General features: G+C 34.1%; 1 protein-coding gene and 1 pseudogene across 1 annotated transcript; one reads left to right on the top strand and one right to left on the bottom strand.

Moving 5' to 3' along the window:
* Positions 1-4943: 4943 nt before the first annotated feature.
* LOC122587281 (secreted RxLR effector protein 161-like) lies at positions 4944-5486 on the top strand. Its single transcript, XM_043759407.1, has one exon. The coding sequence runs from the start codon at positions 4944-4946 to the stop codon at positions 5484-5486; it is 543 nt and encodes a 180-aa protein (XP_043615342.1).
* A 1429-nt stretch (positions 5487-6915) lies between these two features.
* Positions 6916-11079, bottom strand: LOC122587272 (annotated as a pseudogene).
* Positions 11080-21111: the final 10032 nt, after the last annotated feature.

Below are 21111 nucleotides of genomic sequence, written 5' to 3'. Positions count from 1 at the left end.
GCATGTCTGTTAAGTACTCAAGAAGGCAAACTTAAGAGTGAAAATAAAACATTAGTAGAATTGACGAAAGAAACAAGTAAACCACCAAGAATATGAATAATGCATATTTCTAGTACTAGACTTTATTGACATATTGTGAAGGTGTATATATTTTGGAACTCGACTAGCTCTTGATTTTTATCAACATCCGAGCATCACTCATTCGCAAAACAAACAAAAATATTATACATACATTACAAATATCATTGACCCTAAAAAACCAGGTTGAACCAAATAGAAAGAGGTTTTACCAAGAAAGATTCAGTATGTGTTCAATGTCTACTATAACAAGGTTGAAAGTAGCATAGTTGGAACGAACACACCTTCGTGTTACCAAGAGAAGTCTTCATTTCGTAACTGTTTTTTTTTTTTCTTTTTTGGTCTTTTGTCATTTAACTTTTGGAATTAGTAACAATTGGTTAACTTATAACCGAAGCCGGAAATACCCAGTTATAAGTAACCAAAATATAAAACTATGAGGAGTAGCCCGTTCTATGCCTTGGGTTTCGTTCGGAACGCCACGGAATGCCTTTGGAACGCCCCACCTTGGCCCCGGGGGTGTTCCGCTCCCTTAATTCGCGTGCCCTGTCCGATTTCGAACACGTCTGCCTTTTGGTTGTTTGCGAGATTTTCACTGTTTTGGTAGTGATGGGTTTGGTATATATATATATATTTTATTATATATATATATATATATATATATATATATATATATATATATATAGGGTAGAGACCCAGAGAGAAGGTTCTTAAGGAAAGAAGGGAGAGAAGGTTCGTTTTTTTTAGCTTATTTTTTTTTACTTTTATTCTTTTTTTGACTTTTCTAATTCTTTTTTTAATTAATTCAATCCATAAAAAAATTTTAAAAAATAAATAAACATAAAAAATTTCTAACCCGAGTTAGTGAGTTATACAAGTAAGGGTACAGTACGGGCTTCGCCCTTAAGGATATTAATAAGGGGTAGCTGGTAGGAGTGATAGGTAATAGAGGGTGATAGGTCATAGGGCGTGATCGGTGATGGGGTGATCTACCTAACGGGCTTCGCCCTTAGCTATTATGGCTCCGCCATAAGCCGAAAGGCTTCGCCTATAGCTTACGGGCTACGCCCTTTGAAAAAAAGATTTTTTTAAAAGTTTTTTAAAATTTTTATATGGAATAAGTTAATTGAAGAGAGAATGAAAAAAGTGGAAAAAAGGAAAAAAGTTTAAAAAACAAGTTTAAAAAAATCAAAAACGAACCTTCTCACCATTATCTCCTTAAGGTACCTTCTTATTTGATCTCTATCTTATATATATATATATATATATATATATATATAAAGGGAAAATGATTCGTACTGCAGACTTTACCTAAGCTTAGGTACTACTACTTTAAAAAATGTTACAAATTAAACCTTTGAATTTGATAAACATATATAGCCCACTGAATTTTACATAATCCTCCTATTTTACATAGGATAGTTACTGCAACTTTTCCCCATATATGAATATGAGAGTGATTTACAAAAGGTTTCTTCAAATTTTATTTTTTGGAGTTGCAGGTGGGAGGCTGGGAGCTGACGATCGAAGAGTGATTTACAAAAGGTTTCTTCAAATTCAAAATGGTCGAATTAATTAATTCTATTTGTGTTCATACGAATTCGTGGGTCGGTGACTTTACGTTCCATTACAATTAATAGTATTCAACTATTAATTGTTAGAATTGGACAGTGATTACACATTGCAATTAATTCGTTTTTCGACATTGATTCTTGCGGCTGGAAAGTTGGAGGTTGGACGGTGGTGTAGTTTTTGTAGTTGTTTTGTTTCATTCGTCGAGCGAAAAAAGAGCATCAAAGTTCTAAGTTGCTGTTCGAATCAAAAGTATCGTAAGAACTAAGAAGCTACAAACATGTCAACATCAGCACCTCCGGACACTAGCAAGACTACCATCCCAAACGTTCAATGTCCTATGCTTACAAAAACAAACTATACCGTTTGGTCGATGAAGATGAAGGCAATCTTCAAGATGCATAAAGTATGGGAGAACATTGAACCCGGAACAAAAATTGATGATCACAAGGACGTGATTGCCATTACCCTACTGTTTGAAGCCATACCTAAAGAACTCGTATCACAAGTAGGTAACAGCGAGACGGCTAAAGAGATTTGGGATACAATTCAATCCCGAAGTCAAGGAGCCGATCGGGTTAAGGAGGCAAGACTCCAAATGTTATTGTCAGAGTTTGAAGGGCTAAGAATGAAGGAATCCAGTTCAATATCAGATTTCGCAGGAAAGATATCCGGTATTGCATCACGGGTTGCAACCCTTGGTGAGGTAATTAATGAACAACGCTTGGTAAAGAAGTTTCTACTCGGCATGGATAAAAAGTATATACAAATAGTTGCATCCATCAAGCAATCGATAGATCTAAACACGGTCAAGTATGACGAAGTAGTAGGACGGATGCTAGCGTTTGAAGAAAGAATCAATCACCAAGAAGACAGGGAATCCTCATCCAAGTCAGACCAACTGTTGCTGACATATGGCGAATGGAAGAAGAAAGAAAAACAAACAGTAAGGAACAAAGCTCGGAATACACACTCAAAGCCAGATCAAGGACGTGGGAAAAGCAAATATCGGGAAAAAGAAAAGGAGACCGGTAGCAAACCCAAGAAAGATCGATCCAAGTTGAAGTGTTTTCGTTGTGACGCGTTGGGACACTTCTCATCAAATTGCCCCGCACGGAAAGTCACAACAGACGAGACTAACTTAGTTCAAGAAGAGGAGGCCGCACTCTACATGGCAGTTCATGACGAAAAAGATGTGGTGTTCTTGAATGAGGAAAAGGTTGACCCTAGGAAGTATGGAGACGAAAACACTGGAGAGACTTGGTTTCTTGATAACGGGGCTAGTAATCACATGTCCGGAAACCTTGAATGGTTTACTAAACTCGACCGAAGGATTATTGGGAAAGTAAAGTTCGGAGATGGCTCATGTGTTCGAATCGAGGGTAAAGGAACAGTGACTTTACAAGGAAAATCTAATGCACAACGAGTATTACGAGACGTGTATTTCATACCGGCACTTAAAAGTAACTTGATAAGTATCGGCCAACTCGATGAGATTGGATACAAGATAATTATCCATCATGGTGTGTTGAGGATGTACGAGACAGATGGCGCACTTTTAATGAAGGTACCTCGCTCCCAAAATTGTACTTATAAAATTTCTTTAAAAGTTGTGTCGCCTATGTGTTTACATACAAGAATGGAAGATGAAGCATGGATTTGGCATGCCCGACTTGGACATCTAAAGTTTGACGCTATGAAGAGCCTATCTAAGAAAGTTATTGGACTTCCTACAACCACACGCTCTAGCAAAATTTGTGATATTTGTTCGTATGGAAAGCAAGCAAGGAATGTATTCCCGAAGTCCTCCACATATAGGGCTGAAAATCCTCTACAACTTATTTATGCAGATCTTTGTGGACCAATAACACCAATGACAAGCGGAGGAAATCGTTATTTTCTGTTAGTGGTAGACGACTACAGCCGGTACATGTGGGTTAAGTTGATCAAGTCCAAGGACCAAGCACCGAGCACCCTTATCGATCTCATGAAAAAGATAGAAGCCGAATTTGATAAAAAGGTGAAAAGCTTACGGACTGACAATGGGGGAGAGTTCACGTATAGTTTGTTGAACAATTTTTGCAAAGATCATGCAATAAATAGGCAACTTACAGCTCCCTACACTCCACAACAAAACGGGGTGGTAGAGAGAAGGAATCGAACAATCCTAGGAACAACCCGGAGCATGTTAAAAGCGCTAAACTTACCACAAAACCTATGGGGTGAAGCTGTTCATCATGTCGTTTATCTCTTGAACCGATCACCAACAAAGGCGCTACAAGACAACATAACCCCATATGAAGCAATCAAAGGAAGGAAACCAGATATATCACACATAAAAGTATTTGGTTGTGTAGGGTATAAGGTGTTAGCAACTGGGCCAAAGAAATTGGATGATCGGAGTAAAGTAATGGTTCACTTAGGATGCAAACCGGGCACAAAGGTGTATCGTATGTACGAACCATAAACTGATACCATTTACACGACTAGGGATGTGATTTTTGATGAAACACAAAGTTATAAGTGCGATAAAGATTTGACAAAGACTAATGTGTCAAATAAAGGATGGAACGAATTCTTGGTAAATCAAGAGGATGAAGACTTGGCACCTATAGATCAAATTAGTGGCAACAACGAAATGGTGAAAACTGGAGTTTCAAGCGAGTCCACTAGTTGCCCGCATAAAGACTGTTCGTTTACTATTAGCTCTAGCTGCGAGCAAGGGTTGGGAAGTGCATCATCTAGACGTAAAATCTGCTTTCTTACATGGAGAACACAAGGAGGATGTTTACGTATACCAGCCTAAAGGGTATGTGAGAAAAGGATGCGAAAACCACGTTTATAAACTTGTTAAAGCGCTTTACGGGCTCAAGCAAGCTCCACGAGCATGGAACACTAGACTCGACATGGCGTTAAAGGAACTCAAGTTTGAAAGATGTAGACAAGAGTCAACGGTTTATCGAAGGAAAATGAATGAACGTTTGACGATTGTTGCCATTTATGTGGACGATTTGATTGTGATGGGAGAAACAACCCAAGATATCCAGAAGTTCAAAAAAGAGATGGAAACCCGATTTGAGATGAGTGATCTCGGGCTACTTTATTACTATCTCGGGATTGAAGTAACTCAAGACGAGAAAGGAATAGGAATCAAGCAATCTGGATATGTTGAAAAGATTGTAAAATAGTTTAGACTCGAGAATGGCAATCCAACATACGTTCCATTGGATCCAAGCTTAAGACTCTAGAAACAAGAGAAAGACGAGAAAATAGACCCAACTGTTTTTCGTAGGATGGTCGGATGCTTAAGGTATCTTACACATACTAGGCCAGATATCTGTTTTTCTGTGGGATATGTTAGTCGGTTTATACAAGAACCAACTCAAACTCATTATCAAGTTTTGAAGAAAATAATGAGGTACATAAAAGGGACTAGCAATTTTGGAGTGTTTTATCCAAAAGGAGGTATGAACAAATTATGTGGGTTTAGTGATAGTAGTCATTCTGTCGACATTGATGATGGAAAGAGTACAACCGGAGTAGTTTTCTACTTTGGAAATGCCCCCATAACTTGGAACTCACAAAAACAAAATACGGTGGCTCTATCATCATGTCAAGCAGAGTTTATGGTCACTACCTCAGCAGCTTGTCAAGCATTATGGCTAAGGGGACTAGTTGCTGAGATAACAGGTGAAAAAGAGGAAACAATCATCCTACGGGTGGACAATCAGTCGGCTATTGCACTTATGAAGAATCTGGTCTTTCACGGGAGAAGCAAACATATACACACTCGCTACCACTTTATACGTGAGTGTGTTGAAAGAGAACAAGTTTAAGTGGAGCATGTGAGTGGCGAATTACAAAGGGCTGACATTCTAACTAAAGCGTTGGCGCGGGTGAAGTTCATCGAGAGGCGAGAACTTATCGGTGTCACAAGATTAGGGGGGTGAATGTTAGGTAATCTTGTTTCCTAAGTTTTAAAGGACCAAAACTTGGGGCCCAAGGGTTAGGTTTTGAGATTAGTTTCCTAGTCCTAATTTGAGTCTAATAAGGTAACTTGTTGCCTATAAATACAAGGCTATGTATTATGGGTTTATTCATTCGATCAATAACAAGTCAAGTTTAGATTCATTGTTTTCCCTCTTTTAGGGTCTAGCAGGATTGAATCAAGCGAGGGAAAGGAGAGAGAGGGATTAAAAGAATATAAGAGTTATTCCGCACCCATAGGATGAGGGAGCACGCCTTTCGAAACCCCTATCCATAAGTCTTTTCTTCTGTTTATCATATTTATTTACAAAAATGTATTAAGTTTTATTATAAATAATCTAAATAAAATAAATTATTTATATATAATTTTAAAAAAATAGGGAATGCCCCTCATGATTGATGAGTGTCACATGTCAACATATAAATGGAGGAGGGGCATTCTCTTGAGGGGCTACTCCTTATAGTCTAATGGTTAAGGTTTTGGATTAAACAAACAATTTGGTTATGGGGGCGGTTTTATGCCATGTCCCTGACCCATGCTCAACCGGGTTAAACCAATACTTAATTTTTCTTGCAATAAAGGTAGTATTTATATAATGAAAGCAACTAGCTAGGTGCTAGGTGCAAAAGTACAGTTACAGTGTAAATCTAGAAAGAAACCAGTACAATTAATCTAGATTCATCCTGAAACAATAACGGCAAGAATTACAAAAGGAGTGAAATAAACTCTTGCCAATTACGTTAACCCAAGACACGATAAATCCCAACCAGCGAAGGCCAAGGCACCGGTTTTCACTTCGTGGTATTTTTGATGTAATGCCAACCTTGTCCCGAGGTCAAACCGAGCAATAAAGGTAGTATTTGATAAGTTGTTTTGAACATTCAAAAAGAAGAAGTGTTTGATTGATGCACACAATAACATGAGATGCTAGTTATTTCCTATAGAGTGATGCATGATTGGAAACTATGGACAGATAACTAGAATGCCAAATCTGCTAGTTATTCGCAATTTGAAAAGATACCGGATAAAGAGATATACCTGATAGCAGAGATCGGATGCTCATTTTATAAAATTCATCTTCAGAATTCTAAGCAGCAGCTATGATTCTTATTTACACCTAAATGAAGACTGGCAAATTAAAAATCGGAGAGCTTCCTCCATGTGTATTAATGTATTGTGTACCTTACAAGTTAAGCATTTAAAAACAAAACATATAACCTGTTGAGACATAACTAGACTTCATTCTGGTTAACATTCCTCTCATCATTATATCTGAATTATGGTTTAGGAGAACCATGAGAAGCAAGATAGTTAAGAGCCGTGACAACATGAGACGCGAGTGATCTCAAGTTGCGTTGCTCTTGAAGACACATTGCTGCTATGGCTAGAGCTTGATAGAGTCCCCTCACAGGATAATCCCCCTCAAGAACTGGGTCTGCCATTTGAGAGAATTTCTTTCGGTCTTTGAACAAAGGTCGGGCCTGAAGTATATTGCTACATGATAATATATCATTACGCTCATCCGACTGTAATCATATGTTGATATGTTAAAGAGAAATATTCAAACTTAAAGAGAAAGATTTCATACCCAATTTACAAGAATTTGCTCTGCTGCAGGTTTGGTATTATCGATTGCTTTTCTCCCAGTAATGAGTTCCAGGAGTACTACCCCGAAGCTATAAATATCCAACTTAAAGGTAAGTTGTCCAGTCATTGCATAATCAGAGTCACAGTAGTCGTATGTGCCCATCACTTGGGTCGATACATGTGTAATATCACCACGTGGGCCCGTTTTTGGCCACCAAAAATCTGATAGCTTAGCATGATAGCCCGTTTTTGGCCACACCTAGAAGTATGCTGGAACATTTCAAGTTCCTATCTATAACCCCTGGGTTCATCTGATCATGCGAATAGGCTAATCCCCGCGCTACACAGGCTTCTATCTTCATTCTCGTATTCCAATCATGCGGAAACTTATTGGGACGTAGATCTGACACAAATGTACAACTTGTCACTAAGACTAATGTCACACAAATTGATCATCATATCATGACAGAAAAATGATTCCTAAATGATAATATACCCCTCCGGAGCTCTATCTCCGAAGGTAAATCTGCCAGAATTACGGAGCTCACCTCCGTTAGAACGAAGCTCACGGAGCTCACCTCCGTCAGAACGGAGGTCACCTCAGGAAAACGGAGCTCACCTTCATCAGGAACGGAGTTCATCCGTCAGAACGGAGCTCCGCCAAATATGGAGGAAATCTCTTATTATCTTCCTCCTAAAGCAAAGGTAAGTTTCCTTATCTTTTATTATTATAATATATTTATTATATGGCATGTAAATCCCATAAACATGTCTACCAATAATAATTAGGGTATCCCTCTAAAACCCTAACTTATCCCCTAAGATAAGTTTTCCCTATAAATAGAGGTATCCCCTCACGAATAGGCATAAGTTCTTTCTACGAGATACTAAGCCATTCACCCGAACACCAAAGTTGGTCGTCTTCTCTACGGAGTCGTCCATCGCCAACACAAACACACCCGATCTTGTGGCGTTAAGCTTCACAAAGCTTTACACCAATAGGAAATCGTCAACGAATCGGTTAAAACCCCCTCCTTGTTTCGATCAGAGGACCATGCGGTTCTTTGATCAAACACTGAATAAATTTACAATCGAATTCTTGACATACATTATGTTAAGCATAGACACAAAACATACCATGCATTGGTCCTCCAAGGAACCTAATGGCATGAACTCGTACATTAATAACCTTTGCTGGGGTTAGCACAATAACCAATCAGTCGCACCAGATTTGGGTGATCAGCTAAGCCCAAAGTAACCACTTCAACAAAAACTCAATCATCCCCTGACGTCCATCAGGATCCAGTTAATTAATAGCAACATGTAACATTTGTAAAAATTTGACTTTAGTTGACCCGTTAAATATATGTACTTGTGACGTAATTGGTATTAATTAAGTGTTGAATGATCGAATTGCTTGCGTTATAATCGTGTTCAAGGTGTTTATGTGGATTAATAATCTCACGAGTAAATTATGTTCAAGGACTAGTCAAGGTTGATAAGTCGTTTAGTTAGTAATTTAATGAAAGGTTCAAGATTTATTTTATGGTGGAATTAGTTAGTATGGTGTAAAGATTATCCATGGGTCAACCCATATCCTAAACCCATGACCCAAACCCAACCTTATCCCCTTACACCCTACCCATCCTCCCATTCACTCATTTCCCTTAACTCTTTTTCTCTCACTCTTAAATGCAAGAGTTTTCTTACTTCTCTTTTGCCCTCTCTAAATTTAATACATCAAATTAAATGTTTCAAGCAAGATTTGGTTAGGGTTTTTCATCATCATCATCATTTTATCAACATATCAAAATTTGGGGCTTTAAAGTGCAAGAATCCATTCAAATCGGGTCAAAAATTCAGGTTTGAGCTTCGGTGGAAGATTTGGTAAGTTAAAACTATTTCATATTCATCATTTCATGTTTATAATCATGTTTCTAGTCATATTCAAGTGTTCTTGGGTCTAATTTCGAGTCAAAACCGGATTTGGGGTCTAGCTAGGGTTTCAAATTAGGTTTTTGGTTGATTTCATGGGTTTTGAGTTATAATTTTGATGTTTGAATCGAATCAATGATATGGGTTATGTTTATTCATGTTGAAATATGTTTGTTTAAGCTTCAAAATGAGTCTTGAAACTTCCTTGGTCGATTCTTGAGTCAAAAATGATGATTTAAGGTGAAATGGGTCGTGTTCTTCACTCTTGAGTTGCTGCTGGTTTGTGTTGATCTGGGACTCATTGCGGGGCAACAAGTAGTTGAGGGGCAACAAAAGTTTCAGAACTTCTAGTTGTGGGGCAACACTATCAGTTTCATTTTTTTTCGTTTTTGACTCGTTTAAACCTTATCGAATCATTTCCTAACATCCTCCTAAACACTAATCAATCCAACAACATTATTTTGACTCTTATGATCAATCATGTCCCGAAATTTGGAATGTATGGGCGTATATTGATGTGTATGCATGTGTAACTATAGGTTGTGATCGTGTGACGAATATTGCTCGCTGGTAGATTAATCTAAACTTGTTGTAGCTGCTCAAGGTTAGTTCGTAGCCCCTTTTCTTTACATGATTTTGGGGTGAAAAGTGTACATCGTGTTTCATGGTTTAGTTTGATCGTTATGTGTTCGTTTATGTAAGTAATCAAGGCTATATGACTGTTTGGCTAGTTTATCAAGGTTATATGTTCGTTTGAACTGTGAATCAAGGTTATATGATTGTTTGGCTAGTTTATCAAGGTTATATGTTCGTTTGAGTTGTGAATCAAGGTTATATGATTGTTTGGCTAGTTTATCAATGTTATACATTCGTTTCAATTGTAAATCAAGGTTATATGATTGTTTGGCTAGTTCATCAAGGTTATATGTTTGTTTGAATTGTGAATCAAGGTTATGAGGTTCATTAAATGATCCAATCAAGGTTTTAAGGCTTGGTGATTGTTTAACGATCCCAATTTATGAGATCATTCAATGACCCAATCAAGGTTTCAAGGTTGTGTGATCGTTTATCGATCCAAATCAAGGTTTCAAGGTTATATGATCATTTAATGATCCAATTATGTTCGTATCAAGGTTAAACGGTTGTTAGCCCGACACTTGTTTCTTATAGTCAAAACCTACGAGCTCACCAACTTTATGTTGACGCTTTTTAGTACGCTTTTCAGGTAATCAAGTGAATCAAAAACGTGATGGATGATTGCATTGCATGTGATAGGATTGAGTTTGGACTTTGTGGATCCGTGATTCATTGCACCCGTTTATGGGTTATGCTTAGGATCGTTAGCCATCATTTGGACTATCTCTTTTGTAAACTATTGATGGTGTTGTGCTCCTTGTGCATTATTTGATCCGTAACTTGTATTTGTACTTGAATTATGTATGGATTACTCAATCCTTGAATGCATTTAGCACCTCTACTTAATTTCCATGTCACGCTGAGCTTTTCTACTAATGCTCTAAGTTTCTGCCTTGTTGGGGTGTTACACAACAATCTGCAACAAAATCACAAATAATGGTTCCTCGCCGATCAAACATACATGCACTTATAAAAACCGTATATTATATCTTGTTGGAATACTAGAATGATCAATAATCCCTAACTTGATTACTGTCCTCTAATACTCCTTTAAATACTTTTCCAAATCCACTCTCACCCAAAAAAAACTTAGCCTTGAAATTATCTGTGGCAGCAACTAACTGCGCAAATGTAAACGCCTGTGCTTTAGTTTTCTTGCTTTCTTTCTTGTTGGGAGTAGATTTATCGTCACACTCATTGGCTTCCAATGCCCAATCACATTCTCGAGCATTGTCCTTCACTTCAGTAAATGTAGCCAATTTGAAATTATCTTGATAATACATTTAACCAACTTCAATCACTAATAGTATTACATTAAACACCATAAAACTATGTTTTTTATTAGAAAACAGCAGAACTTCAAAATCAATGAGAACAAAACAATGATTATAAATAAATTTTGTTTATCAACATAATAAAACGATAAACAAGAATTTTTGTACTTTTTCCAACTAATGAACTAATATTAATAAGACAGTCTACAACACATCTCTACTTACCCACCTATTGGATACATTAATGTAATTGAACTATTTGTTTTACTAATATTGTCATAATAAAACATTACATATATTTAGAGGTGTGGAGTGCACGTATACTTGAGTTTATTATGTTCGCCCTAAGTAACGGCTCCAAAAGTGGTACCCCGGTCAGGTACAAGGGACCAAATATGACAATCCGAAACTTGAAATTTGGAGGTTCGAAGGACAAGCATATTTGAGCTTATTATGGTCGCCCCTATGTAAGGGATCGGGGGTAGCACCGAGGTAGCAGACTAGCAGGGTCTAAGGGACCAAATTTGACAATTTGAAACTTGACGCACAATGATTTTTACTAAAAAAAACAGTTTTACTTTTTTATTTTGAACCATAACCAAATATTTATTTATTAATAGGACCAACAACTGAATTACCTATATATTAAGATTAAAAAAAAGGAGATATTATTAAGTCGCATAACAATGTTAATGAAGATTTTACATTTTCAATCTAAGTTATCTTCAATATTTTAAATTTACAATAAGGGCATGCAAAATTCATAACAAAAATTTCCAAAACAAAAATCTCATACTTGATCTTACAAAAATATATATACAACTTTGAAAAAAAAAATTAATAAAAAAAATCATCAATTGCATTATACATGTATACATACCAAAAGAAGGATGTGATTGACTTTTCTTATTTTTAGGTGATTTTGAGTCTCTCCTAGAACAAAAGAAACAACCCATGATTCACATAATCATATTCATCTTATAGTTACGTACATATGTATATATGTATACATTTGTATGTGTTTGTATGTATGTTATAATGAAAATTAAAAGAAACCCATGTTTTGATTTTGAAACTTTTTTAAAAAATTTACCATCTTTTTGGTGTCTATTGTTAAGTGTTAACCGTTAAGGATTAACGACATCTCATTTTTAAACAGAAATATAAATTGTCACGATCGAATCCATAAGTGTTATGCCAATAATTTCTCTCAATATTTTTACAATTTATTTATAACTAATATACTTTTGAACCTTGATTTTTCAACCCATTTTGCACTAAAGTAAAAATAAATGAAGTATATTTTGATTTTGAGTAATCCAAAGACAAAAGTGTTAATCAATTATCCAACCTTGCTAAGCTAGCTAAAAATCCATTCTCTTTTTTTTTTCAAGACCTGCAGCAAAGAAAAGAAATTGCGGTTGAACCTAGCACTCAATGGGGATATTATTTTTTTTGGACGGCAAAAAAAGGAATTTTATTATAGAAAGACCAATCTAGCAAGTTACTAGAGGTCTAAGATACAACGAAACCAAAGTACAATCTAGACTATCTACATGATCAAAAACATGAACAATAACTTATTCCATATTTGGTTTGTGGTAATAAGGAAATAAGAATTATGACATAAACAATATCTTTTCAATAAAATTGTAATTGATTAATAGTGTTGTGATGATTTAAAAAGTAAAATTTATGTGAAAAATCAAAGAATTGGCCAAACACACTGTAATTTGAATACTTATCACAATTTGTTCATAAATGCTGACCACCACCACAACCAACACCATTTCCAGAATTTGTGATACCGTACGTATGGCGAAACCCTTTATTGAATGATAACGCCGTTCAAGGGAGCCTCGCCCTTCTCGGTCACCGACCCCAAGGCATTTATAAAGGGGCTGAAAACCCGACGCATATGAGAATGGCATTGGTTTGATGGGAGACGATCCAAGAGATAGTGTGGTGGTCATTATGTTGAGATTTTAAATCACAGTGTTTGATCAGTTTTACAAATTTTAGTTTTCAAATGAACATTTTACTTGATTAATAACTAGTTATAACACCCTTTTTTAGAATATATTAATACTAGTACCAATGCCCATATGATATACGGATTGAGCGTATATATCGTGGGATATAAATCATGAAAAGAGAATTCTTTCGTATTTTTATATATGTGATTACATTATTATAGAATTTTTGTTGGTTACTTTTACATAAATAATAATTAGTATTAAGTATTTTAAATAAAAATGATAATTAGAAACATAGTTCGATAAGAACTCATATTTCATATAAGTAAAATTTTAAACTATTATATTAGAATTATATTAGGAAAGATTATCGTAAAACTAAGAGTTAATTACTGAATGGTACCTAACGTTTGCACCATATTACTGGTTTCATACATTTCCTTTCGAAATTACGCTAATCATACCCAACGTATGCAAATTTCCACTCGGACCACACTGGAGGCTAACGCCGTCACGTGGCCGTTAAAAACCCTCTCACGTGACTTGCACGTGAGGGGTAAAGATGTAATATCGCATTTATTAATTACTTAAAAGGTACCCAACATTTGCACGATATTGTTGATTTCATACCTAATATTTTTCTTAATTATTTAAATGGTACCTAATGTTTAGTTATTAATTTTTTTTTTCTTTTGAAGGGTGAATTCCGTTTTAAGCCAATGTCTTAAAAACTGGTATTTTAGTCATACTGGTGTGAAAATTATTTTGGTATTATCAGTATTACCGAAAATACTGGCCGGTACGACTATTTTTAATTAGTTTTATTTTTCTTTTATGAAAATTTTCCAAAACTTGTTTATATTTAACAAAAATAGTCAAAATGCACTTATAATCCATGAAAAAATAATACAAAATAGATTTTTCATAACAAAATATAAGTTTAAAGCTCGCAAATAACCAAAAATAGCAATAAAGTATCATAAAAACAATTTTTAAAAAAATTCAAATTTTCTTTTTTGAAAATACTGGAAATTCCGCAATGGTAATACCGGAATATTCCAGTAATACCAGAAATACCGGTTGATATTTACTGCGACACGAAGCTTAAAGCAATGTTTTAAATACCAGTAAATACCGGCCGATATTTCTGGTATTCCTGGGTATTTCTGGTATTACCATTACGGTATCCCCAATATTTTTGAAAAAGAAAACTTGAATTTTTTATAAAATTATTTTTATGATACTTTAATGCTATTTTTGGTTATTTGTGAACTTTAAACTTATAATTTGTTATGAAAAAATTATTTGGTATTATGTTTTACTGGATTATAAGTGTATTTTGACTATTTTCGTTAAATTGTAACAAGTTTTGGAAAATTTTCATAAAAGAATAATAAAACAAATTAAAAATAGTCGTACCGGCCAGTATTTTCAGTAATACCGATAATACCAAAAAATTTTCCACACCAGGATGACTAAAATACCAGTTTTTAAGACATTGACTTAAAACGGAATTCACCTTTCAAAAGAAAAAAAAACAAAAAATAAAAAAACTTAATAACTAAACATTAGGTACCATTTAAGTAATTAAGAAACGTGAAATTACATCTTTACCCCTCACGTGCAAGTCACGTGGGGGAGTTTTTAACGGACACGTTACGACGATAGCCTTCAGTATGGTCCGAGTGGAAATTTGCATACGTTGGGTATGATCAGCGTAATTTCGAAAGGAAAGGTATGAAACCAGTAATATGACGCAAACATTAGATACCATTTCAGTAATTAACTCTAAAACTAAACCTCAAAACATATTTTGGTTATTCAAAGCAGCATAGTTGGATCAGTGGTGAACACCCTGGCTTCTAGAGACAGAGGTCATGGGTTCAATCCTCATCCCATGCAAAGGTTGTTAGGTCTTTTCTACCATTTAGGTAGAACATGGAAGCAGCCTCTCTACTTATGTAGAGGTAAGGTTTGCCTACAACTTAACCTTCCACATACATCGTCGAGGTATTGGGGCTCAAAACCCCGTTAAAAATCGAAGATAGAAGTTTGATTACCAGGTAAGGCAACTATTTTAATGGTTTTTTTCTTTATTTAATGTTGGATGTAATGAAATCTGGTTAAAATAACTGACTATTTTGGTTTGAGAATACGTTTACCTTTAAATTGTAAGACAATATCTATTCAAAAGTTATGCCTATAAAAAAAACTTAAAATTGCGTTGGCACATTTTTCAAAATCCAATTCTGTGTGTGATTTACTGTTACCAACTGCCGATGATCAGCCTTATAATTTATCGTAATTTATTGTATTTAAAACTTAATGTGAAAATGATGATATGATGATCAACCAAGGAAGAGCTAGCCCAATATACGTCTAGGTTTGTATTTCCACTTAAAGGTCATGTTAGCGTTCTAGGTTTGTATTTTCACTTAAAGATCATGTAAGCTTTCAAAAAATAAAAATGAACGACATAACATACAAACTTTTATTTATTCATGAACAAACATTTTATCTAAAAACTTTATAGAAATGTACAACTATCTTTTTGTATTTATTTCACCTAAATTTGATGAACAATGTGCGAGAATTTTACAAATTTGAAAAGTTCCGCTCCATTTATAATTCTTGATAACCAATGATACTTAACTTAATTGTTGGGTCATCCCGGGTATTGCCCCGAAAGACATAAAGTTATTTTCATAATCATTATACAGGCTGGTAACACATTCGTTTGTTTCTTAATTAACGTGTGTCTAAAAAGGTATTGTTGGTGGCTGCTGGTCGGTTGTCTTTGGTTGACAGTTTCGGCAGTCATTTTCCATCGGTCTATGTATTTTGTATGTATATGTTACTGCTGTGGAAATTGTACCTGTTGTTTAAGAAATTGTACAAAATGAGCATAAGTGCTTTACAATTTACATATTGCAAACTCTTTGGCAAGAAAAGTTACCGACGGCATAACCACCTGGAGACCCAAAATCAATGGAATTTTGTGATATATATATAATTTTTTTTGTTTATGATTTTTTTATGTCGATACTTTTTTAATTTTGTTTTTGATATTGTTGGAGTGGAGCTAGCAAAATGTTTTTTTCCCCATGGGATGTTGTTGATGTAAGGAGTAGAAATGGGCGGTGATGGGGGAATTAAACTTTCAGGAGAAAGTTGGGGCAGAATACTTTTTAGCACATTATTTTTGTTCAAGAGAGTGAGAGAGAGCGCACAAATTGAGATATGGGAAAAATGAAGAAAAAATTATTAAAAGGACATTATTTTTTTTTTAACGGCAAAAGTGAAGTATTATTAATAACTCAAACTAGTAAGAAGCTAGCATAAAGATAGGTACATAAACAAACAAGAGGATAAACGTAAAACCAATCAAGAAATACATGGCTTACTACACCAACTATCCCAATCTAACTCCACTTTTTTAGCTCTATTCGGAATCCATAAAAACGTCATGGATCTAATCTCTTCAAAGATCATATGAGCTGTAGAAAATATCATATTATGCACCGTATCATTCCTCGATTTTCAGAGGCTCCAAAAAAAGGACATTATTGTTGCTACCAATTTCTTTCTTTTTTTTTTTTAATTTCTTAATTTTAAAAGCTGCACATTAAAGTTTGTCCACTTCCCCAAAAGTCAAACAATCTCAATTTTTGTCCACTTCTCCAAATATTAGTAAATATCAAAAGTTATATCAAAAATTATATCAAAAAATCATGGTTTATTTTTTGGGTTGAATATATCAAAAGTTATCTATTGGTTTTACTTTAAAGATCACTGGAGATTGTTATTTAGGTACCATAACATTTAATTTTTTTATTATTTATACTTACTAATAACCATAATTTTTTCACAATCAAACTTATTTTTTTTTAATGATCAATCATCACTTTTTAATTGTAACTTATTTTATTTTTTATGATCAATCATCACTTTTTATCAATTAAAGTAATTTCAATTTTAGAAATAAAAAATATAGTTGGAGAGTTTTAACACAATCAAATTATTGAAAGCATAATTTTGCTTAAAAAGAGAGTTGATTTAGTTGGAACAATACAATACACTTAGTGTAAGAAATTAAATTCATGGATTAATCAACAAATTAAATACATTATAAATGGTGAATTAAGACCATCATTTCCACATAACAAATTAACAATTATAACAATTCCGGCAAGCATCCATTTTACGGCTAAAATTCCGACAAGAATCTTTTTCCGGCGATTTGATAAAGAAACTTAAATCCTTCAGACGAAAATTCTGACAAGCATTCATTCTCCGACGTACTTGATTTATATATATATATATATATATATACATATTTTCATATATGTATCTATACTTATTGAAAACGGCCACCGTTATCCACCACCTCCGGTCTCGACCTCGACCACCTTCGGCCGCCGCCACCTTGTAGATCTAAACCACCACCAAACGACCAGCAACCACCACCAAAGAACGCCTCTTTCAGATCAAAACCGCAGTCACTTTCAAAAAGTACCACCAACCGCCGCCACTTTCAGAAACCACCACCAACCGTCGTCACTTTCAGAAACCACCACCGACCGCCGCCACTTTCAAAAACCAACACCAACCGCCGCCACTTTCAGAAATCTAAACTGCAACTGCCACCAACCGCCACTTTACGAATCTAAACCGCAACAACCACCACTATCAACCCTTGTTTCATATCTGAAAAAGAGGAGCGGATCTAATCCGAAACCACCATAAACCGCCAGATCTGAGAAGGGGGAGAAAAAACGGGGCGGTAGTAGTTAGATATAGTGTGAGACTTTCTGTTGGGGGGAGAAAGGGCGGCAACGGTGATTGGAGGAGAAGGCCGGAGGGATTTTTGGGGGGAGAGAGAGGATAAAAAGAGACGCACTTTGTGTTTTTTTTAGGGAATGGGTTTGTTTTTTTTTTGTTATAAGTCTTTATATATGGAAAACATTAATAATTTTCAGGGATATAAGTCTTTTTTTAACAATCTAATATTTTTTATTTTTCTTAACAATTAATAGTTGTAAGAGTAATGTTTTTGGAAATTTTTGATTTTTTTTGTTTTTTCTTAAAAATTAACACAACATTTTGACTTTTTAATATTTTTTTTATCTATATAAATAGGTGACCGAAAATCATCCAATGGAAGACAATAAAATTTGTATGACTACGCCAGAATTTTTCACTAACGAGGTATATATATACATAATTATTGAGTATTTTTTATTAAGTGCATTTGTTATCTTTATATTTATATGTTTTCTATATTGCGTTGTTATTTTTAAGTAACCTTGCTAAAAAATCTATTCTTTGTGCATCAAACATCATTCAGTATTTGGCGTGCATTTCCACATGTGTTGATCATCGATGCCACGTACAAGACCAACTATTACAATTTGCCTTTTGTTGAGATTGTTGGTGTAACGTCGACCAACAAGACATTTTCGATAGCTTTTGCATTTATACAAAATGAAAGGACAGCTAACTATACATGGGTCTTAAATTGTCTTAAGTTGACTTTAAAGTGTTGCATGCACCCACGTGTTATAGTTACAGATAGGGAGTTGGCTCTAGCAAATGCATGCAAAGAGATTTTCCCAGATGCAGCTCAACTACTTTGTAGAATTCACATCAGTCAGAATATTTTCGACCATTGTAGGCAAACTATCAAGTCAACACGTGATTGGAGCAACTTTAATGAATTATGGAGTAAACTAGAGAAGTCTACAACCATGGATTCTTACACGGAAAATTACAATCAACTTCAGTCATTGTTGACAAAATATCCACGTATGTTTTCTATATTCACATTTAACATTTTTTTTTTAATCTCCCAACGTATATTTTTTTTCTTTTTATATTTCTCATACAACTTTACGTTACCATTTTGGTGTTCTTAAGTATTTGAATGAAACTTGGTTCGAAAAATACAAAGAAATGTTTGTGTCTATGTGGACTGATCCACATCTCAATTTTGGAAACAACAACACCAATAGAGTAGAAAGTCAACATGCGGTCCTAAAGAAATATTTGAAATCTAAAAAATGCACTTTGCATGAACTTGTGGGCTGTATTAATCGTCTGGTTCAGTCTCAACATACTAGGAGATGGAAACTATGGATTTAAAGCGACTGTTGTTTGCATTGGTCGTCATCAAAATGATTTGGCGTCAAATTCGTACGGATTTATTGGATGAGTTATCTTTACATAATGCAAGATACACTGCAATTTTTAACAAAGAAGGCGTACAATCACTTCAGTACATGTTGAATCACTTTGAAGGAGAATTTGCAGATCCATCATATTGGATGATTATGCCAGACACTGGGCTACTCATTGCTTCAAGGTAGAATGTGGTGGTTGTTTTTTTCAGCAAAGAAGGAGATACAACGTGCTTACCGCTTTTTACTAGCCCACCAAGTTCACAACCACTTGATATTTGTGTAATTGGACGCTTCAATGGTAATCATTTCGTGAGACTGGTGTTACAAGGAGATTTTCCGGTACCTCCTACGCATCCACAATGGTCTAGTCACGCATTTGATCGGGCATGGGAAAAATCCTTTTTTGCATAGACAAAATGTGTACAACCAGATTAAATTTCCTAGACGTAATTCAGTAGGTGTAAGAACTTGTATTAATATTAATTAAGAAAATGATTAAAATATTTTATTATTTATGAGTATTATTTATATCTTCTACTATTATGTATAATTATATAAGGTGCATGTTAATGATTTTATTATATTTGTAGTCTTTTAATTGCAATAAAAAGTAAAATGTATGATATTGTAAATAATCATATAGAATGTAAAAAAAAAAGTAACAAAACAACATGATTATCATATAAAAAATCAAATGAAAAAATAAACTAAAAATAAAAAAATAACAAGACATCATGATTAGTATATCATGATTATTATATTTTTAATAGCAAAAGTCAAAAGATAAATAATATAAGAAGGAAATAAACATCATGATTACCTTATTATTAAGATTTATATTAAAATATTGGTGTCTATAGTGAAAAAAATCGATGTGAATACTCATTCCCTTATTATTAAAATAATGACGGTAAAACTAAGAAAGTTATAGAAAGACAAAGGGCTGTCAGTAAAAAAATATACTAATAAAAACGGAGGCTTGTGAGTGAGCACGCATACTTACGCACAGGATTTAATATATATATATATATATATGTATATATATATGTATATATATATATATGAATAAACTAGTTATTGTACCCGCGCGTTGCCGCGGAATACTTTTTTTATACGATAAAGTTTAAGCTCAAATTTATGTCAAATATTCGAATCCAAACTTTAAAAAAGACAACTAAATATATAACAATAACAATAAGAAAAATTTAAAAAGAATAATAAGATGTATAAAAACATAAACAATGATAATGCTTTAAATGTTACATGAACGTAAGACTTCGATAATGAAAGTTATTATATATTAAAAACGTTAAATATATAAAAAGACGGAATAAAATAATAAAGAACAAAATTTTTAAAAATAAAACCATAGTTGTGTGAAAGTAGTTTGATGAAAATATAAGATCCTAAAAGTTTAGTGTTAACAATATAAAAACAAAAACTTTTATGTGGGATAAAGACTAAAAGATAGAAACTTTCCAAGAAAAAAACAACTAAACATGTAACAATTAAAAAATGTAAAGGAATAATAAGATAAATAAAAACATAGAATAATACTTATATTAAGTTTTTAAATGTTAATTGAATATAAGAGGTAATGATGATAAAAAGTTATTATATATTGAAAACGTTATATATATAACAATACGGATGAAAATAATCAGAAAGCAAATGTTTAAAAGTAAAATGTAACTATGTGAAAGTTGTTTGATAAAAACATGCGAACTTAAAAGTTTTGTGTCAAAAAAAATGAAAACAAAAACTTTGATGTCGGATAAAAGTTAAAAAAATACAAACTATAGGGGGTTCAAATGAAGATTAGTAAAAATTATCATGTGAAAAAGTTAAAAAATACAAACTATAGGGGGTTCAAATGAAAATTAGTA

The sequence above is a fragment of the Erigeron canadensis genome, chromosome 1, assembly GCF_010389155.1.
Source record: "Erigeron canadensis isolate Cc75 chromosome 1, C_canadensis_v1, whole genome shotgun sequence".
Classification (NCBI taxonomy): Eukaryota; Viridiplantae; Streptophyta; class Magnoliopsida; order Asterales; family Asteraceae; genus Erigeron; species Erigeron canadensis.
Note: the sequence above shows the minus strand (reverse complement) of the source record. Positions and strands in the feature narration are given on the sequence as shown.

Bases quoted from the DNA above. Each gene is read 5' to 3' on its own strand.
- LOC122587281 (XM_043759407.1), top strand. From the start codon at position 4,944: ATGGTCGGATGCTTAAGGTATCTTACACATACTAGGCCAGATATCTGT.